At 36.3% G+C, this 19989-nt stretch overlaps 1 protein-coding gene across 2 annotated transcripts in view; it reads right to left on the reverse strand.

Annotated features, from left to right (window-relative positions):
* vps41 (VPS41 subunit of HOPS complex) overlaps positions 1 to 19989 on the reverse strand; it is a 49578-nt gene that overhangs the window by 6372 nt on the left and 23217 nt on the right. For both annotated transcript variants that reach the window (XR_014531574.1, XM_083529905.1), the window contains exons 6-21: positions 19854 to 19916; positions 19385 to 19450; positions 11771 to 11890; positions 8992 to 9138; positions 8832 to 8898; positions 8628 to 8725; positions 6178 to 6307; positions 5676 to 5791; positions 5531 to 5587; positions 5384 to 5445; positions 5223 to 5304; positions 4699 to 4791; positions 3393 to 3520; positions 2235 to 2379; positions 1235 to 1276; positions 1085 to 1135 (exon numbers count right to left, since the gene is read on the reverse strand). Coding sequence is in view for 1 of the 2 variants with exons in the window: in XM_083529905.1 (XP_083386031.1) it covers positions 1085 to 1135; positions 1235 to 1276; positions 2235 to 2379; positions 3393 to 3520; positions 4699 to 4791; positions 5223 to 5304; positions 5384 to 5445; positions 5531 to 5587; positions 5676 to 5791; positions 6178 to 6307; positions 8628 to 8725; positions 8832 to 8898; positions 8992 to 9138; positions 11771 to 11890; positions 19385 to 19450; positions 19854 to 19916 (1467 nt within the window). In the remaining variant the exon portion in view is untranslated. The remainder of the gene's footprint in view (positions 1 to 1084; positions 1136 to 1234; positions 1277 to 2234; positions 2380 to 3392; positions 3521 to 4698; positions 4792 to 5222; positions 5305 to 5383; positions 5446 to 5530; positions 5588 to 5675; positions 5792 to 6177; positions 6308 to 8627; positions 8726 to 8831; positions 8899 to 8991; positions 9139 to 11770; positions 11891 to 19384; positions 19451 to 19853; positions 19917 to 19989) is intronic.

A 19989-nucleotide genomic window follows, 5' to 3' on the forward strand; every position in this document is an offset into this window, starting at 1 on the left:
TCCATAATGTGACACCATGAAATTATGTCTGGACTGCAGCTAATTGGAACCAGCTTCACCACAGAACAAGACGTTGACCCAAAGCATACTGTACGTCCAAGTTATGTAGAGAGAAAAAAGGTTAAAAAAGGTCTGGATTGTTATTGGTCACCAGACATAAATCCTATTGAATTCTACTAAACTATTACAATGTTTTTGTTAAACTGAACACTAATTATAAAGTTGTTTGTTCCTAATGATTAAAGCATAAAGAACATTACGTTTTTAAAGAAATAATAACAATATAAATAATAATAATAGTTTACACGTTTATATTTAAAATGTGATTTTTCAGTGGTGTCAAGGTATTAATTTGTAATTGAAAATTGTATTGTACAAAATTCTTTCATAAATGTTTTGGTCTGATAATCTGCAAAGTATTGCCATTGGACTGCTTGCTGATTGTGGTGCCAATGGGCTTTATCTCTTGTTCCAGATCTATAGAGCAAAGCAGATGCTCTCACTTCCTCATCCGTAAACAGTAGGATAGATCAAACAGATCAGCCTCCAAAACATCAAAGTTCATGATAATAATGCAGTAAACACCATCACCTTATAGAACAGAAACAAAGCATGCTGAGTTTATACAAATGTGTTATTATAGATTCACTGCATTCTAAAATCTAGAGACCAACTTTTTATACTTTGACGTCTCACTGGATTATAGTGAGTGAAAGGAAGCTTGCGCTTTTGTTTTCAGGAGCTTAAAGTGAAACCTGAATTTTGACTCAAATTATAAAAGGAATATTCCAAATCAAAGCCAAAATCCCAAACGGCTCAAAAGCCTAATATGGACTACCAATTGCACTTAATCAAACTATATGTCAGTGTTTCAGTTCTGAACTCTTTGAGAATAGATTTCCCTCATGTGATGTTGATGCATTGCTCACTATACAGTACAACTACTCAAATTCTCAAAGTCTGAAACACTGCTAGTGAAATTATCGTTATTTCTTTTTCTTGATATCGGTTAATTCCAGCATTAAGTCTGCCATTAGTAAATTCTAAGAACAAAAAACCCTGAATTTGCATAGTTGCTGCTTACCACATGCAACAACTCAGGTCTGTCTTTCAGCTCTTCAACCACTATGTCCACCTGAAGATTGAGAGAGGAAAAACAAAAAGTCGAGACACACCAGTAAACAGAGTTTGTGTGGTTTTAATCCAAAGACTGAGAGCAGTGGGGTGAACTCACGGATATTTTATCTTCATTATCCAGCAGCATGTCAACAGCTTTCTGAAAAGCGGAGAGAAAAAGGCGGATCTTTTAGACATCTGTGACAAGTAATCAATGCGCTCTCCCCATGCCGCCCAACTACACGGCATCAACAAAGCCAATCTATAACTGCGCTGAACATCAGTTCAATAATACATATCAATTCAACACATCAGTTCTGAAACAAAGCCCTTTAAATAACCTTACCAATTATTATTTTTATATCTGTACTATTAATTGCTTAAAACTACAGTATATCCTGAACTAAAATTGTTGTCTTATTACCAAATATCTCAGTCACAATAAAATCAAAATGAATAATACAAAAAAAAGTGAATTTTTTTAATAAGAAATTATTATTTTTATTTAGACTCTTCCACATATTTGGCTCTGTCTCATTTCATGAGATCGTCATGTTGGTATTAATAAGCTTCATCTTTTCTCTTTGTGCAACTGATCCCAGCTCACATTCACACAAGTGAGGAAATAATCACATTATTAAATTTAGTTTTTACTACTTTTTATCGGCTCACTGATCTTCTATTTTAATAAGGTGAACATATTTTAAAAATTTGGCCAAACTTGCCATCTGCTCCATTCATCTGTTCTGAGATGGCATGGAAACCTCAGACACTTTGATCAAAACCTGAACTGAACCCTGAAAAACATTTACAGCTACGCTAATTAAACTGTCTCTTTACCCGGAATGATCTATGCACAGCGTTTTGGTAAAATATTTGTACTCTATTGTACTATTTGTATCTACTTAAACCTCATAAAAATCTTGTGGTAAAAAAAAAACAGTCATCTTTCTGACTGGTTTCTCCAAACAAATACTAAATACCTTTTAACTAGGATTCATTCATGTTTTACTACATTGTCAAACAATATTTACAGTTTCTTTGTGTTTTTAAAACTGAAAGAAAAAAGCTTCTGTCACTTTATTAAAAATCTGTAGACCAACATGCTGATGGCTCACCTCCTTGTCAAAGTCCATGAGAAGGACAATTTTGTCCTCAATGGAAGAAAAGAGGTTGTGTTTATGGATAAGCTGGAAGACGTCTTTGTGTCTCAGCCTCAGGTAGATGTCCAGAGCACGATCATAGCGCTGGTCATATGTGTATCTAAAGACAGACATATGGCATTATGATTATATTTGGAAATTTCAGATTTACTGTTCCAGAGCAAAAGTCTGCCCAGTAGAAATGGCAAGTGGAATTGTGGTTTCTCTTGAACCAATCCATTCGCCTTAAGCAGAGAGCACATCTTTTTATTTTGGATAAATCACTTCTCCCCATTATTTTATTATCAGGTTCTGGTACGTTGCGGTACTCATCTCTCATCTGATAGTTAGTGGACTGAATGAATGAATGAATGAATGAATGAATATATATATATATATATATATATATATATATATCATGTAGGGCGTTTTGGAGACAAAGTGAGAGAGGCCTGATTAGGATGGTTTGGACATGTACAGAAGAGGGACATGGGGTATATCGGTAGGAGAATGCTGAAAATGGAACCACCAGGAAGAAGGAAAAGAGGAAGGCCAAGGGTCTTTAGATGTGCTATAATAATATTTTGCCTTTACTTGAACTTGGAAACCCAGACCTGTTCCAGCATGGCAATGCCCCTGTGCACAAAGTGAGCTCCTTGAAGATCTGGTTTACATGCTTTGTAGTGGAAGATCTTGAGTGGCCTGCTATAGAGCTCTGATCTCATCCCTACTGAACACCTTTGGGATGAATTGGCACACTGACTGCACCCCAGGCCTCCTCACCTACATCAGTACCTGCCTTTCATAATACCCTTGTGGCGGATAAACACAAATATCCATAAGCACACTCCAAAATCTAGTGGAACATCTTCCCAGAAGAGTGGAGAGATTTATCTGTGTTAATATCTGGTCATAAAGACACATGGTAGGTCAGACCTGCGTGATACGCCTATCAAGACTATAGCAGAAGACTGTACCATTTTTCTTTGCTTGTTCATGGTCATGATTAAAATAGTTTGGCTATAATAACTATAAGCTATTCAAGTGTCTTGACTATTTTAACAGAAATAAAAACATGACCGCAGTATAATCAAAGATGAAATCCTTGAAAATACTTCACATCATGTCACTCACAGTTCAGCCAATGTGGTGAGCAGGATGCTGTTGTTGGGGTCCTTTCTTAAGTGGTCGTTCACTGCCTGTACAATAGTCATGTTGTTGTAGAGCTCTCCTGGCCACTGTCGGATAAGCGTGGCAAAACCCTGCAGGAGATGATCATTTAGTTAATATTTTATTGTATAAAAATTCTAACAAGAATTTGGAATTCCTGAAAAAGATATGAGTGATGAGTCACAGTGCAAAAACAGTCACTAAATGCTCTTCATTTTCTGTGAAAAGTGCTTGATGCAATTCTCCTCATTAATACAAGCGTTTGGTATGTCATGTCAGCCGCTATTTTCTGCATGTTTATTTATTTATAAAAAATATATATTTTGGATATGCAAAACAGGCATGATGAGAGCTGAGCTGTGACACTCATGTTTTCGTCCCCATTCATTTTTTATGGGAAAAAAATTTGTCTTGTGATTGAAAACTATTTATTGGAATCCTTATAATAGTAATAGCACACGTCGCACAAATGAACTAAAAAATCCTGCTGAATGGATGTTTAGTATCAGCATAATGTAAATAAATGTCGGCTGAGAAAAAGACAGTTTTTATGCATACATCAGCAGATTATCTCACACTGATACTATAGTACTAGGGGTGTAACAGGACACAATATTCATGGTTCGTACGTACCTCAGTTTTTAAGTCAAGGTCGGGTTCAATTTCAGTCAAGTTAGGGGAAAGAAATGCAAAACATAAAATTGCTTGTTGTTCTTTTATTAACGCAGTCCATTACAAGGATCCAAGGATTTGGAATTCTATTTCAGCTATGGCAGGCTCCATACGCGGCGCAGAGAATTTTAAAAATCAAACAATGTAATTAATATTGCTATTTAAATCTGATGGTCAGCTCAAAAGACATGGGAAATTCAGTTGCAAATGTTTTTTTTTTAATTTGGCGGTCATTAGCATTGCGTTTGCAAAAGTGTAAACGCAAATGGTAATGCAAGATTTGCAATTGTGTTTGGATTATGTAACAAATGTATGTGTCGACAAATTTACAATTTTTACAAAAAAGCTCAAACAGCAATGCAGAGACTAAAAAAACTTGCGGTCCGCCACCTAATGTTCAAGAGGAAACTCAGATTTTAACTATGTTAAAAACATTATAGAAGAGGTATCAGACTCGGCATCAGACTCGGCATCAGATTCGGCACCAGACTCGGTATCAGATTAGTTTAGAACTTAAAGACTATTAATCAAGTAGCATTTTAAACTGATGATCTAATAAAAATCATTCAACCTCCCTAATGTATATGTACACACTCACCTCATAGTCAGTCTTGAGAAATTCATGCAGGATCATCTCATAAATGGCAGGTCTGAGGCGAAGATCTCCTCTGGGTAAGTATTGACTGATGGCCTGGAGTCAGAGAGAGGTTTTAGAAAAGCAGTGTAACAGTCGTATGGCAAAAGTGTAACATGTGGGACTGAGCAGCAAGGACCTTTTATTAAAGCAAGAAAGGTAAATCATAGGTATAGCAGTGTGGGACCTCTGAAAGGCCTTAAAGCCCTCAGGAGATTTTATAGGTCAGTCTGATCTACTAGAAAATGAAAAATGCTGCCAGTGTTAGGGGACTGATATACTGGGCAAATGCAGTGCAAACACTGTCTTTACAATTTTTTTAAAATGTACTTTAATCCTAAAAAAGGTTTTTGTCTTACGTGCAAAAACAAAACCAACACGTCCATAATGAACACATCCAGACAATAAGCAGCTTCGTTTTGAATGTTTCTGTGTAAATCAATGGCAAACTCTTGTGTCAGTTTCCTTCACTGTTCAGAATAACGTACCTTCAGTTGTCCAATTTCTTTGAATTTGTACACCTCCTCCTCCCACAGCATCATATTCTTCCCTAGCACTTTCTGGCACTTTCTGCAAGTAGAACAGAGAGTTACTGCATCATTTCTCATAATTATCTACCTTCTAAATATAACAGAAACTGTTCAAGAACCTTGCTGCAGCATCATAGTCTCCTTTCTCTACCAGGTGATTGATGTAGTCTCTTCCGATTTTCTGTACGCAGACAATCAAAGTATTAAAATATGTACATGGATTGTCTGATTCTATAACAGGAATCAAGGATTCGCATGGCTTGTACCTGAACATCATGTCTCTTGATATTCTTGAAGCTGATCTCGGCTGCCATTAGTGCCTCCTGTAACACAGACCAACTTCAAACATTACTATTTTAATGATTATATAACAACAGTTCCCAATATTTCCTAATCTGCTACTACGCAGACCTCATATTTCTTCTTGTTGAGCAGCCAGTCGATGTGGTCATCCTGGTCTCGTTCTTTAGCCACTACAATGTCTTTAGGGCTTATAATGTAGAACAGCGATTCTCCCTCTGAGTGCTCTATAAACAGATGATAGTTGGATTTATGGCTGGCTCAAGGCAACATTTTAACTCTGTGATATTCCAAAAATGTTTAAAAAAAAAAATCTATTATTATGATATTAATAAAAGTTATTTTTCTAATCCTTTAAAAAAAAACCTGGGATATATTTAAACATTTATATTGTGTCGAAAACATAAATAAATTGTTCATATCAAACAAGTGGGTAAGTAGCGTTTCCATGTTTGCATATTTAACGTATTATACCAAAATGATCGAAACAAATTGAATTACGGTGAAAATGTCTCGGTATACGGCTCACTTAAAGAATCGAATAAAAGATTGGATGAACTCAAAATGTTTTTTGTAAATGATTTAACTTTCCCTCTAGCCCTCCTTCCATTACCAAGTCTGTAGTCCCTGCATTCATTCTCCTGAAAGTTGCGGACAGTGAGAGCATCTGAAGAGATCTCCTCACAGCTCTCAGGCAATGGCTGGAGGATGTCTAAACGTGGACGTGACCTGAACTCTTCCTCCTGTGACAAAATCAAACACACACCCAATTCATACTTTATGTATGAAATTTCACCATTGCATTTATACTAATCATCTTAAAATACAAGTTCTTATTATTGCAATGTAGGACTTTTATCACTCTGGACAAACAGCCTACGCAAAACTGGATCTTTTTTGTAAACTTACAAAAAGATATCATTTTGTTCTACCAAAACTGCTAAATCCAATGCATTTAGGTACCTTATAGCAGCGGTCCCCAATGTCAGACAGTATTTTCACGAACGGAAAATAAAATGATACGACCAGCATAGAAACTTGTATTTTCTAAATATAATAATAGTCAAGAATTCACTGTATTGTTTTTTGTTAATTTTGCTAGCTTGAGGGTTGAAATTTAGCAGTAATGTATTGTGTTACTGGCCGGAGCAGCCCCTTTAAGAAGGTAGTGGATAGAGGTAAGACATGTGACTGAGGCATTATGACATGCATCAAGATGGAGTCATAGACAGATGTGGCGGAGAGAATCTGGTAATTTTCCAAAATAATACATTGTTCAGAATCAGATAATAAATAAAACTGAAATAATGTAAGTTATGTATTCTTTCTGTGCGGCCCGGTACCAATTGACCCACGGGCCGGTACCAATTGACCCACGGGCCGGTGCCGGTCCGCAGCCCAGGGGTTTGGGACCACTGCCTTATAGTACAATATAATGAGTATAATCTAATCCAATACACAATATAATCAAACATGAAGTACATTCACGCAGTTATACATTTAATCTCAGGGAAACAGTTCCAGTGATTAAAGACTTCATGCAATAAACAAGATTTGTGCACACACAGATTTCATCCAACAGTCACGTAGTGAGAGAATTTTTAATAAGCATTCAGCAGTCATATAACCATTGCCCCCATTTTCCTTCTTCCTGAGTGAGAGTGTCTTTGAAAGTACATAAACACATTTTATAGCTGCAGTTTTCTTAGATTTCACTCATCTCCTTTTTCCTCGAGTCAGTTTTTTTTTATTTCAACATTCCTCATTCTCCAAAATAGTTGAGAGGTTTTCACTTGACATACCAAGCATTGTTTATTGCAAATGTTTCACACAATATACTTTGCAGACAGATTGCTCTTACACTGTATGCTAGATTGCCAGTTACAGTAAGTGCTCACAGCTTTAGAATTTGCTATGGATCACACCTACGCAGAAGAGCAAGGAAAGTTTGCTTCCAAACGGCAGATGTTCCAACTCAAAGACTCTTTAGCCTTTCCTTGGCATTATAGCTGTTTTCAAAATACATCTAGGCAGCTTTATCTCAGTGATGGTCACTGGAATCACATTTTTTTTAAAGAATACTTGGGAGGTGGTAGCTCAGTGGGTAAGGGGCTGGGTTACTGATTGGAAGGTCAGGGGTTCAAGCCCCAGTATCGCCAAGCTGCCACTCTCTTGATCAAGGCCCTTAATCCTTTGCGCTCCAGAGGTGCCATATCCTTGCTGACCCTGGGCTCTGAACCCAGCTTCTGAGCAATATGCAAAAAAACTGTGCTCTAATGTATATGGGACAAAGACTATTCTATTTATTGATCCCACAGGGAAGATGTGATATTTTCGCATATCCCAGACATATAAGAAGCTGGGGTCAGAACACCAGGTCAGCCATGATGCAACCATAAGGGGTTAAGGGCCTTGCTCAAGGGTTCCAAGAGTGGCAGCTTGGCAATACAGGGGCATAAACTTCTGATCTGTAACCTAGAGCCCTAACCACTGAGCTACCACTTCCCTTCTTTCTGTCTCTGAACAACTCCTAAGACAGAAGCAGTGTTCACAGATGCTAGATTCGCTGAGATTGCCAGCCACTCCCTCAGCCCATCAATATGTGATGAATATTACACTGCATACCAATTCAGGTTTAGATGTGTGGTATCAGAATCTCTTTCTCAGCCTCTCAGTATCAAGTTAAATGTTAAGACAATTGGCATATCAGCCTTGCTGGGGTTGTGGGCATTCCAAAAGCGAGTTATGAGCCTGCGGCTGGACCTTAAATGCCACAGACTGAAATGTGCCCTTGTCTCAGTGAAGGGCGCTCAGGAAATAGCTCAATGACAATGCACTAACAGAAGGAGACCAGTTTGGAGTATTGTCCAATTGTATTCACATTACAAATACAGCATCATGTCATATTTTGTGACTGTGTTGAAGTCTCTGAGCATCTATATGCATGTGTAGAAGATAAATCCTGGATTAATCCGTGCTGCCCCTGGGCAGTTACAAAGGGCAAAGCAGAACTAGTGATCTTAGTCCCTTTTTTACACACAGAGTAGAAGTAAGGAATCTTACCATATGCTCAGAATTCTCTTTAACAAAGTAAAGAGTGACAAGCTGATCAGCCAAAGGTGCCAGTCCACTGATGAAGAACTCCGTCTCGAATGCTGACACTGCAAGACAATGACAATGTTTTTTTTTTTTAGCAATTAATATTTTTTAACAATATCTCAAAATGTTTTGGGTTTAAATAAGCTAAGAGTAAAAGCTAAGGCTTACCAATCTCAACATAGCGACTAGGTAAATCTCTCATTTCGGAAGGGCCACGGTCCTTGACAACACAAATCTAAACCAAACCAAACCAAACCAATAAATAAATATATTTATTTTGCCTAATACAAAATGTGGTACAGTAAGTCTTCCACGAACACATACACACCTTGACTGAAGTTCCCCAGCCGATGATTAGTGTAGTGTTATTTTTCCAGCAGAGACTACAGGGATACATGTCAGGCCTCAAGCTGGAGTTGTCCCGTAACACATTGGTGATTCGTTGCTTACTGCTGATGTCGTAGATCTTCACTCCCTGAACGAGAACAGAAATACGACCATCATGGTTCGATCTGGACTGCAAGCTATCTTCATTTTAATTCACCATCCACATCATTAGGAAAACTAGGACACCTGCTCATTAGAGAGATCTCTAATCAATCATGTTGCAGCAGCACAACATCCCAGTGTCCTCTCTGTGACTTTAACAGTGTCCTCTCTGTGTTACAGAAACCGCCGATCTTCTGTTTTCCACACATACCACAGTCTGTAGAGTTTACACAGAATGGCGCGAAAATAACTAAAAATACTGAGCGTGCGACACTCCTGTTTGTGGAAATGCCTTGTTGATAAGAGAAGTCAGACACCCTTATTTTTATATCTTATATATTCTTAAATTTGAGGGCATTTACATCCAAATCAGGTGAAAGGTGTAGGAATTACAACAGTTTGCATATGTGCCTCCCACTTTTTAAGGGACCAAAAGTAATTGGCCAATTGGCTTCTCAGCTGTTCCATGGCCAGGTGTGTGTTATTCCCTCATTATAAAAAATTACAATGAGCAAATAAAAGGGTCCAGAGTTCATTTCAAGTGTGCTATTTGCATTTGGAATCTGTTGCTGTCAACTCTCCAAGATGAGATCCAAAGAGCTGTCACTAACAGTGAAGCAAGCCATCATTAGGCTGAAAAAAAACAAAACAAACCCATCAGAGAGATAGCAAAAAACATTAGCCAAATTTTAGCCATTTTGTGGCCAAAACAACTGTATGGAACATTAAAAAGAAGGAACGCACCGGTGAGCTCAGCAACACCAAAAGACCCGGAAGACAACGGAAAACAACTGTGATGGATGACCGAAGAATTCTTTCCCTGGTGAAGAAAACACCCTTCACAACTGTTGGCCAGATCAAGAACACTCTCCAGGAGATAGGTGTATGTGTGTCAAAGTCAACAATCAAGAGAAGACTTCACCAGCGTGAATACAGAGGGTTCACCACAAGATTAAACCATTGGTGAGCCTCAAAAACAGGAAGGCCAGATTAGAATTTGCCAAACAACATCTAAAAAAGCCTCCACAGTTCTGGAACAATATCCTATGGACAGATGAGACCAAGATCAACTTGTACCAGAGTGATGGGAAGAGAAGAGTGAAGAAAAACTGAAGGGAAAATGCCCCAAGAACAAGCAGGAACTGAATACAGTTGCAGTAGAGGCCTGGCAGAGCATCACCAGGGATGAAACCCAGCGTCTGGTGATGTCTATGCGTTCCAGACTTCAGGCTGTAATTGACTGTAAAGGATTTGCAACCAAGTATTAAAAAAGTGAAAGTTTGATTTCTGATTATTATTCTGTCCCATTACTTTTGGTCCCATAACAAGTGGGAGGCACATATGCAAACTGTTGTAATTCCTACACCGTTCACCTGATTTGGATGTAAATGCCCTCAAATTAAAGCTGACAGTCTGCAGTTAAAGCACAACTTGTTCGTTTCATTTCAAATCTATTGTGGTGGTGTATAGAGCCAAGAATGTTTTTTATAGAGCCAAGAATTGTGTCGATGTCCCAATATTTATGGGCCTGACTGTGTGTGTGTGTATATATATATATATATATATATAAATATATATATATATATATATATATATATATATATATATATATATATATATATATATATATATATATATATATATATATGTAATTTGTGTGGTGTTTGAGTTTTGTTAGAGGTTTTATAAGTTGGTTCGTGGTGGTTAGTCTTTAACTACCAGATATCATATACGGCTAGCTATAGAACAAAATTCTTAGAATTAGTTTTCTGTGTTTTGGAAGTCAATTATACCAGCGGTCCCCAACCTGTTTTGCCCCACGGACCGGTTTAATGTCGGACAATATTTTCACATCCGACCTTTAAGGTCTGGCAAATAAATACAACAAAATAAAATGATACGACCGGCATAAAAACTGGTATTTTCTAAATATAATAAACATAAATCCACTGTGTTGTTTTTTGTTAATTTTGCTGGCTTGGGGGTTTGAATTTAGCAGTAATGTATTATGTATTAGCGGCCGGAGCAGCCCCTTTAAGAAGGTAGTGGATGTAGAGATGTGACAGAGGCATCTTGACATGCATCAAGATTGAGTCATAGACAGATGTGGCGGAGAGAATCTGGTAATTTTCTAAAATAAGACATCATTCAGAATCAGATAATAAATAAAACGGAAATAACGTATGTATTCTTTTTGTGCGGCCCGGTACCAATTGGCCCACGGACCGGTGCCGGTCTGCGGCCCGGGGGTTGGGGACCACTGAGTTATACAACCAAAAATCATGTTTCTCACACATACACACTCTCTGTTTTTAAGGATTAACACATGCAACACTTCCAGATTAGTTATATTATATATATTTATATATATCTGTTTTTTCTCCACTTACAATTCAAGAAGAAAATTTATTCTGCACTCAACAAATTTAATGCAATATAAATTCCAGATCATTCTAAATGCAGTATCCGAGCACAAAAGCTACTTCTATGTTGCTGCAGTATTTTAATATATTGTATATATTCTACACTTCCTTACATACAATTACACACCAACATTGTTATATTCCCAATGATATGAATGTGTGAATTTATTCCTGCAGTGTATGGTGTTATCGTACCACGTTGTTTGCCCAAGCGATGAGATTGGCCCTCCATTTAACGTTGGTAATGGTTCCCTCTCCCTCATGCAGGATGGACGTCTTCCAACGGTTCAGCCAGTTTCTCTCATACAGCTGCAACTAAAGGTCCAGTGAGACAAAAGATGACCATTTCACTCAAATGGTTACCATTTCACACACAATAAACTATAAAAATTAAATAACTAAGGTTAAGCGTTAAACCTTGGCTGATTTAATGTTATGCAATCAGCTGAACCTATAAGATGCTCAGCATTTTATGGTTATTTTACTAAAACTGGTACATCTTTTTGCCTTAAAAGGTAAAATGTAAATAACAACAACTAAATTAGTTACGGTGATTAGTCTGTGTTAGTCTGCAGGACTAACTGAAGAACAGGCTGTCTCATTAAGCTGTGTTTTGTTGGTAACTCCAGCAGAGGGCAGGAGAACACAAAGTTTACAGCTCGCCGATCTAATATACATATATCTGTAAGGTGCTGATCTGGATCTATTGTGCATCATTCATCATTTAAATGTACAATAAATTGTTTGCTTATAAAGTTGTTTCAACATTGGGGCAACAAATTGCGATATAGCAAAATACAATTATTATTTAATAATAAAAACAGTTTGCTGGTTTCATAATTCGCAAAATACTATAATTTATAACTAATAACGTATTAGTGATAAATGAACTGAAATCACAATTAGCTGCTTGATAATTATTCATATGACTTCAATTTAATAATGTTCAAAAATAAAATATTTAATTCAACTGGGACAAAACCATTGAAATAAATGAATGAAATGAATAATAATAAAACAAAATTAATAATAATAATTATTATATATATTATTATTATTATATATAAAAATAAAATATTTAAATAAATTAATTATAAGAAAATACAAACAATGTTGCTTGTTTTCCATCCTCTGGATAACAGAATTCAGAAAACTGAATAACAGTTGCAAATTTCTGTAGCTGAAAAGGTGTTTTACACAGTCATAGAGTATATGACTATATGGAGTTATAAACTGTGTTGTATCTATAGAATTCAGATACTGAAGGTAACAAAAAAATATTAATATATATTACAAATAATATTTTATCATTTGTGATAGCAGAATGCATGGACGGTTGAAGTGAAAGTCTACATATCAGTCTGTGTCAGATAAAAATGCCAGTGCTAATGCCCCATGATAGAAATGAACCATTAAAAATATATATTTATATATTTAAGGGTTAAAATCGTTGTTTGCTTTAAACAAAAGTATCAGTTAAACAGCAACAGCGACAACAGCTTTCTCAGTCTTCATATGTATTACATATGTGCAGTGTAATAGCTCGCTGTACACTGCACTTTATTAGCACTAGTGTAAGAACGGCTGGAGTTCAGTTAGTAATAAGACGTGTGCGATGGCCTTCTTTGAGACAAGTGGAAGAATCGAATTTAGACAAATGCCACAACCTTGGACTAGCGTTACTATATTATATAAGTACGCTCATGAGAAAAGATTATATAAATGACCTTTCTTCATCATAAAGTGATTGGAATATTGCCCCAGACCAGACATCACTTTCTTTGCTTTTAACCTTCAATACATAAAGCTGTTCCATGGAAACACTGCTGTCTGGTCTGGGACTCATAGACTTCATAGATGTAATAGCAAATTAAGTGGAAAAGATTCTACAAGAAAAACCAGTGGGCATGCCACAATGATCCAGCCCACTTAAATGAGAAGTACAAGGACGTTCTAGTGCACGTACACATACGTGACCTGACCTGTCCTGTCCTGTCTGTATCCTGACACGACATAAAGAATAGCTCGTTCAGAGCGGCTCCGATTCTGCACTTTGAGCTGTGTTAACAGATCACGGCACAGCAATGGGAGATGACACTTCAGGAGCCCTGCTGACGGAATTGAATTGCCTTTGAAAAGATGTGTCCTCAGTGGAAGCTGTATTGATTTTCATGGCGAGGCAGCATTATGGGAATCTTAAGCCGGCGAAACACAAGGTAATCAGCAGAAACGGGAAGCCAAAGGCAGCAGACACACTCCAACACCGGTTAAGACCGAGTTAGTGGACAAAAGCTATCGAGCATTTAATTACTTCTTATACGTGGCATGTGAAAAGTATGTACGGGCGTTTTTATGTGATCGGACTGTTTAGTTACGAATCGAAATGTTTGCAGATGCATTAAAAAAAAAGTTTTTCGAGTTCTAATCCTTTAAACTATTTATCATTCTCCAGTGCATGTGTAAAGAAAATTGTGGCAAGCAACAGAGGTATAGAAAATGCGCAGAGGACCGCATTAATGATGTCAGTCAGGTGATAAACATTGAATATAAGAAGTAAGTTGAAAATAGAAAATAGAAGTACGAGCATTTAAATGAAATGTTACATTGCAGAATATAATGTATAAGAAGTGATATAATATAGAGTTTGAAATAACAATTATAACAATAAATAATGTGTGTAGTGTGGTGTGATGAGGCCTGTTATGAAACAAAGTGTATTCTTCCACTCACAGTATTTAACTGTAATTCTTACTGATTATATTTGAACAGATTTATATTTGATAGTCGCACTGACACTCGAGACTTTTACATTTTAAAGGAACATTTTACTTGCCTAAATTTTAACCATAGCACTATATGACCATTCCTATATTCTTTAATTGCCTAGAGAATGAAATTTTTTTGTTAGCTGATTATATTTTGGTAAATTTTCCAGTGAAAAGTGATATACATAATTTTTTGTAATGTTGATTTTATGCTCCCCCCCCCCCATGTTTAGCCTTGTGTCATTTAATACAACTAAATACAATGCATCGGTTCATGGTTACAGCAGATTCTCATTGTGACTTACAGAAGTGCTTAGTGCTTAGTAGTTTCCATCAAAATCCTTGTCACTATATTAATGCTATTAAATAAATCATATTAAACAAATAAAAAAAAGTAAGCGAAAATGTTTGGAGACTGGTATGATTTTTTTTTTTTTTTTGCAGGATGAAAGCTGGATTCTAATTCAGCTCCATTTGCTACCCTTTAATGCTGTGCAACACTTTAGATCCAGCACATCGTTCGAGGCACTTAACGCAATTTCAAAACCAGACGTTTTCCTGAGTGATGTGCTTGTTGTCCAGGATCATCTGGGTACAATACAGATCTTTTTTTATGTCGAGCCAGTTTGATTTCCCCTCACTTCATTCATGCCTAATTCAACTTTTTTGTAATTTGTCTTTAGATATCTTATGTTATTCCAATTGTTGATATTATTTTATTATAAAAAAAATATGTTAATCAAATAATTTTATTTTTTTAGTACTCACCCATATCAATAAAATCGGTATTTGTCTGGCTACAACCATTTAGACTTTATTATAATTTTTTTTTTTTAATGCTTTCAATCTTTCCATTAGCCTTATACTGTATATGCATAATTATCCCAAATCTTTTTAATAGAATTTTATTTTAACTTTTTTAATACAGTATGTTTACTTATAGATTGTAGATTATAGATTATAGATAGACTTATAGAAGTCTTTAGGTTTTTTACACAACCACTTTTGCCCAACCCTGGAAAAAGATCCATCCAAAAGTATTTAAAAAAATAAAATGCCAAATACCTGCACTTTACATGCATCAAAATAAACTAGTGTATTATTATATTTGAAAAAAAAAAAAAAAAAAAACACTTTTACATGGGAGCATGACTTTTTTTTTGCAAGCCTTCAATGAAAATTTGCCTATTTGATTTGTTCACTTCACCATTACACTCAGTTGATTCAGTAAACAATATTTGATAGCAACATATGCAACCTGTTAACAGATCAAATATTCACATACAAATCCCTGTGATCTCCCAGGTGAAGTTAAGGTTTAAAGTAACCAACAGTTTAACGTTTAACAGTTTGCGAATGACTCATAATTGAATCCTAATTTAGTTACTTGGTGTTTGAAGGGTGACTTTACATCAGCAACACTGACTCAATGACAAAGAAGTCATTCATAGAAACTAGTTTCTAACTAATTAATCATTTGATTGTGTCAGGCAGTCATTCATGCAATGGTATACAAAATCATGATCCTACTAAACAGCCACTTCAATTAGGGTGCAATATTCAGCAATCAAATATTTATTCATTAATCACTGGGCACCTATTCGAAAGCTTAAATCCTGCACACCTTCACCACCTTCTTCCAAATGGATCAATTTTCTGTTCTGATCTCAACAAGTCTGGGAAAACTACCGAGTCGGCACCATTCAGAGACCGTATTTGTATGATGTCATCATGTCGACTTCTTACAAATTATTTTTTTACAGTATTTTAAAACTACAAAAATACAAAACACTAAAAGTTTTGATACGAAATATGAAGCTATTTACATCAACCCTACAAATACAAATGACAAAAATAAAATTTTATATTTAAAAATACCTTTTTTCAAATGCATGCATCATAAATACCGCACATCCCTAAACGTAGCATGAACGGCAATTTAAAAAAATATTCAGTATTTTAAAAAAACATTTCAAAGTAGGCACTAGATACAGTGTGGAAAATAAGTATTTGAACACCCTGCTATTTTGCAAGTTCTCCCACTTAGAAATCATGGAGGGGTCTGAAATTGTCATCGTAGGTGCATGTCCACTGTGAGAGACATAATCTAAAAAATAAAAAAAAAATCCAGAAATCACAATGTATGATTTTGTAACTATTTATTTGTATGATACAGCTGCAAATAAGTATTTGAAAACCTGAGAAAGTTAATGTTAATATTTGGTACAGTAGCCTTTGTTTGCAATTACAGAGGTCAAATGTTTCCTGTAGTTTTTCACCAGGTTTGCACACACTGCAGGAGGGATTTTGGCCCACTCCTCCACACAGATCTTCTCTAGATCAGTCAGGTTTCTGGACTGTCGCTGAGAAACACGGAGTTTGAGCTCCCTCCAAAGATTCTCTATTGGGTTTAGGTCTGGAGACTGGCTAGGCCACACCAGAACCTTGATATGCTTCTTACAGAGCCACTCCTTGGTTATCCTGGCTGTGTGCTTCGGGTCATTGTCATGTTGGAAGACCCAGCCTCGACCCATCTTCAATGCTCTAAATAAGGGAAGGAGCTTGTTCCCCAAAATCTCGCAATACATGGCCCCGGTCGCCCTGTCCCATGTGCAGAAAAACACCCCCAAAGCATGATGCTACCACCCCCACGCTTCACAGTAGGGATGGTGTTCTTGGGATGGTACTCATCATTCTTCTTCCTCCAAACACGTTTAGTAGAATTATGACCCAAAAGTTCTATTTTGGTCTCATCTGACCACATGACTTTCTCCCATGACTCTGGATAATCCAAATGGTCATTGGCACACTTAAGACGTGCCTGGACATGTGCTGGTTTAAGCAGGGGAACCTTCCGTGCCATGCATGATTTCAAACCATGACGTCTTAGTGTATTACCAACAGTAACCTTGGAAACGGTGGTCCCAGCTCTTTTCAGGTCATTGACCAGCTCCTCCCGTGTAGTTCTGGGCTGATTTCTCACCTTCCTTAGGATCATTGAGACCCCACGAGGTGAGATCTTGCATGGAGCCCCAGTCCGAGGGAGATTGACAGTCATGTTTAGCTTCTTCCATTTTCTAATGATTGCTCCAACAGTGGACCTTTTTTCTCCAAGCTGCTTGGCAATTTCCCCGTAGCCCTTTCCAGCCTTGTGGAGGTGTACAATTTTGTCTCTAGTGTCTTTGGACAGCTCTTTGGTCTTGGCCATGTTATTAGTTGGATTCTTACTGATTGTATGGGGTGGACAGGTGTCTTTATGCAGCTGACGACCTCAAACAGGTGCATTTAATTTAGGATAATAAATGTAGTGGAGGTGGACATTTTAAAGGCAGACTAACAGGTCTTTGAGGGTCAGAATTCTAGCTGATAGACAGGTGTTCAAATACGTATTTGCAGCTGTATCATACAAATAAATAGTTTAAAAATCATATATTGTGATTTCTGGATTTTTTTTTTTAGATTATGTCTCTCACAGTGGACATGCACCTACGATGACAATTTCAGAAACTGAACAATTTCAGTTTCTGAAAACTCCTGGATTTGGCAGCTGTTATATAATAGGCGAGAACTAACTGGTAAGTAGGAATTGGCCAAGGATAAAATTAGGGAGAAAACAGACATAAACTGACATTAAATCAGAAAATATAAAATATCTATTTGCTGCAAGCTCAGCCAGACAGCTGGTTATTTCTACCACAAAAAAATTTAACGAATCTAACTGAAGAGTTAATTGTATGCCATTATGAAAATGTCACTGTGCTGCAGTGAGGTCTTCAAATGGAAAAGGAGAAGCTGACTTGATTAGATCATTGGAGCCTACTTTACTAAACCTCTTATTACAGTCATTAAAACCTAACCCTTTCTTTTTTGACATTTTTGCAGCCCCCATGGATTAGTTGTTAGTATGTTTCAAAAGAAATGCATTCATATAAATCTGTGATTAATCTAGCAGTTGATACTACTGTCAGAACTGCTATTATAGAATATTAATCAATCAGATGAGTCAATACACTGATACTTGAAAGCATTTGTGCAGAACATATCACAATATTTGGGTTTGATCATTTTGAACAAAAATAAGTAACACAAAATGGACGTATCTGCTACGATATAATTTAATTCAGTTTCCTAGGATTGATGTGTGACCCAATTTGTTTTTAGAATCAGGTGCAAGTCTACTTTAATTTGTGAATAACGAATTGGAGAAGGGACATTTTAAACCAGTTAAAGGGTAATCACCTTTAACCTATTTTTCATAAATATATGCATTTTATTTATTGTTTTTATAAAGATTTTTTTTTTTACAATTATTACAAAAAAATTATTAGTATTACAATTGATAATGATCAATTTATACTCAGTAATAGGTACTAATTATTTATTTATTTATTGTTGCCTTTAAACATTTTAATCACTTTTAATTCCACTGATTGTGCTATTAGTAATAAAGCAGTCTGTCAGTGGTATAAAAGACTATCACTACACTTATAATGTATAATCACATTTCCCCAACCCTACAATATACAAGACTTATCCAAGGCACAAATGCATTATTTTGTTTGCAAAAATGTAAAAAAATATGATTCTCTATTTATGCTATAAACTCTGTATTTTCAGGGTGACACGGTTTCCTCAGAAAAATAAGTGTGTATTTGTTTTAGTCCATGTTCTACATGTTGCAGACACTATGGCACTCTGGGTAATGACTGTTATTTGTTCCGCACAGGGAGACAACACCTCTCCCAGTGAACACTTTGAGAAAATGGACCTCTTTCTTGTTTGCTGTCTTTCTGTTCTTTCTATCTTTTTGACCCTGCTACAAGGCCAAGCTGTATTTTAGCTCAAAAAAGCCAAAGATTTGGAAGCTGTAGTGTTTAGAGCTTATTCTTTAGATGGAAAGGAACGGCAAAAAGCTAGAAGAAATGTTGTCTGGGTGAAAGTGGTTTTTTTGTATTATTCAATATCTAAAAATTACAGGAAATATACATGATGAAAGTTTTGGCTTTTGCTAATATGTAGTTATAAATCAGGTAAAATACTGTACCTTGTTTCCGCCGGTTACAAACTGTTTGTTGTTTGACTTGCTGAACTGAGGATGCAAAGCCACCACCTGGAACACATACAGAAAACTGACTTCAAAACATGAGAAGGTTAACCAAATGGGATTAAAACCTTAATCTGAACTGTATTATTTAATCAAAAGTGCATAAAAGATAGAACTGAGAACATCATGGACAATGTTCAATTCACATAAAATAAAGGTTTTTCTTCTTCTACTCCTAACCCCTTTTGCCATTCTTATATTAGACACAACTGAATCACTTGAACATTATATGAGAGTGATCCAAGCTAAGGAAGCCCCAGAGAAATCAATTAAAACTGATGAAAAACTGAAGCATAATTTGAAAAACCAACAGAGCGATTTCTGACACGACGTCAAACTTTAAGGGAAAACGTCTACTGACACCAGCAATCTGCTAGAAAAAAAAAGAGTGGATGTTACAAAAACTTACTTTGACAGGACAGTCAAAGTTCTCATGGAAGCCTTCTCTGGTGTAGAGACCAAGCACCTGCACCTGAAAGGTCAAAGATAAAGAAGTGTCAAAAGAAAAATAATTAAAAGAATAGATAAAATGACTGGTTTTACTC

Source organism: Silurus aristotelis (assembly GCF_946808225.1).
Source record: "Silurus aristotelis genome assembly, chromosome: 25".
Classification (NCBI taxonomy): domain Eukaryota; kingdom Metazoa; phylum Chordata; class Actinopteri; order Siluriformes; family Siluridae; genus Silurus; species Silurus aristotelis.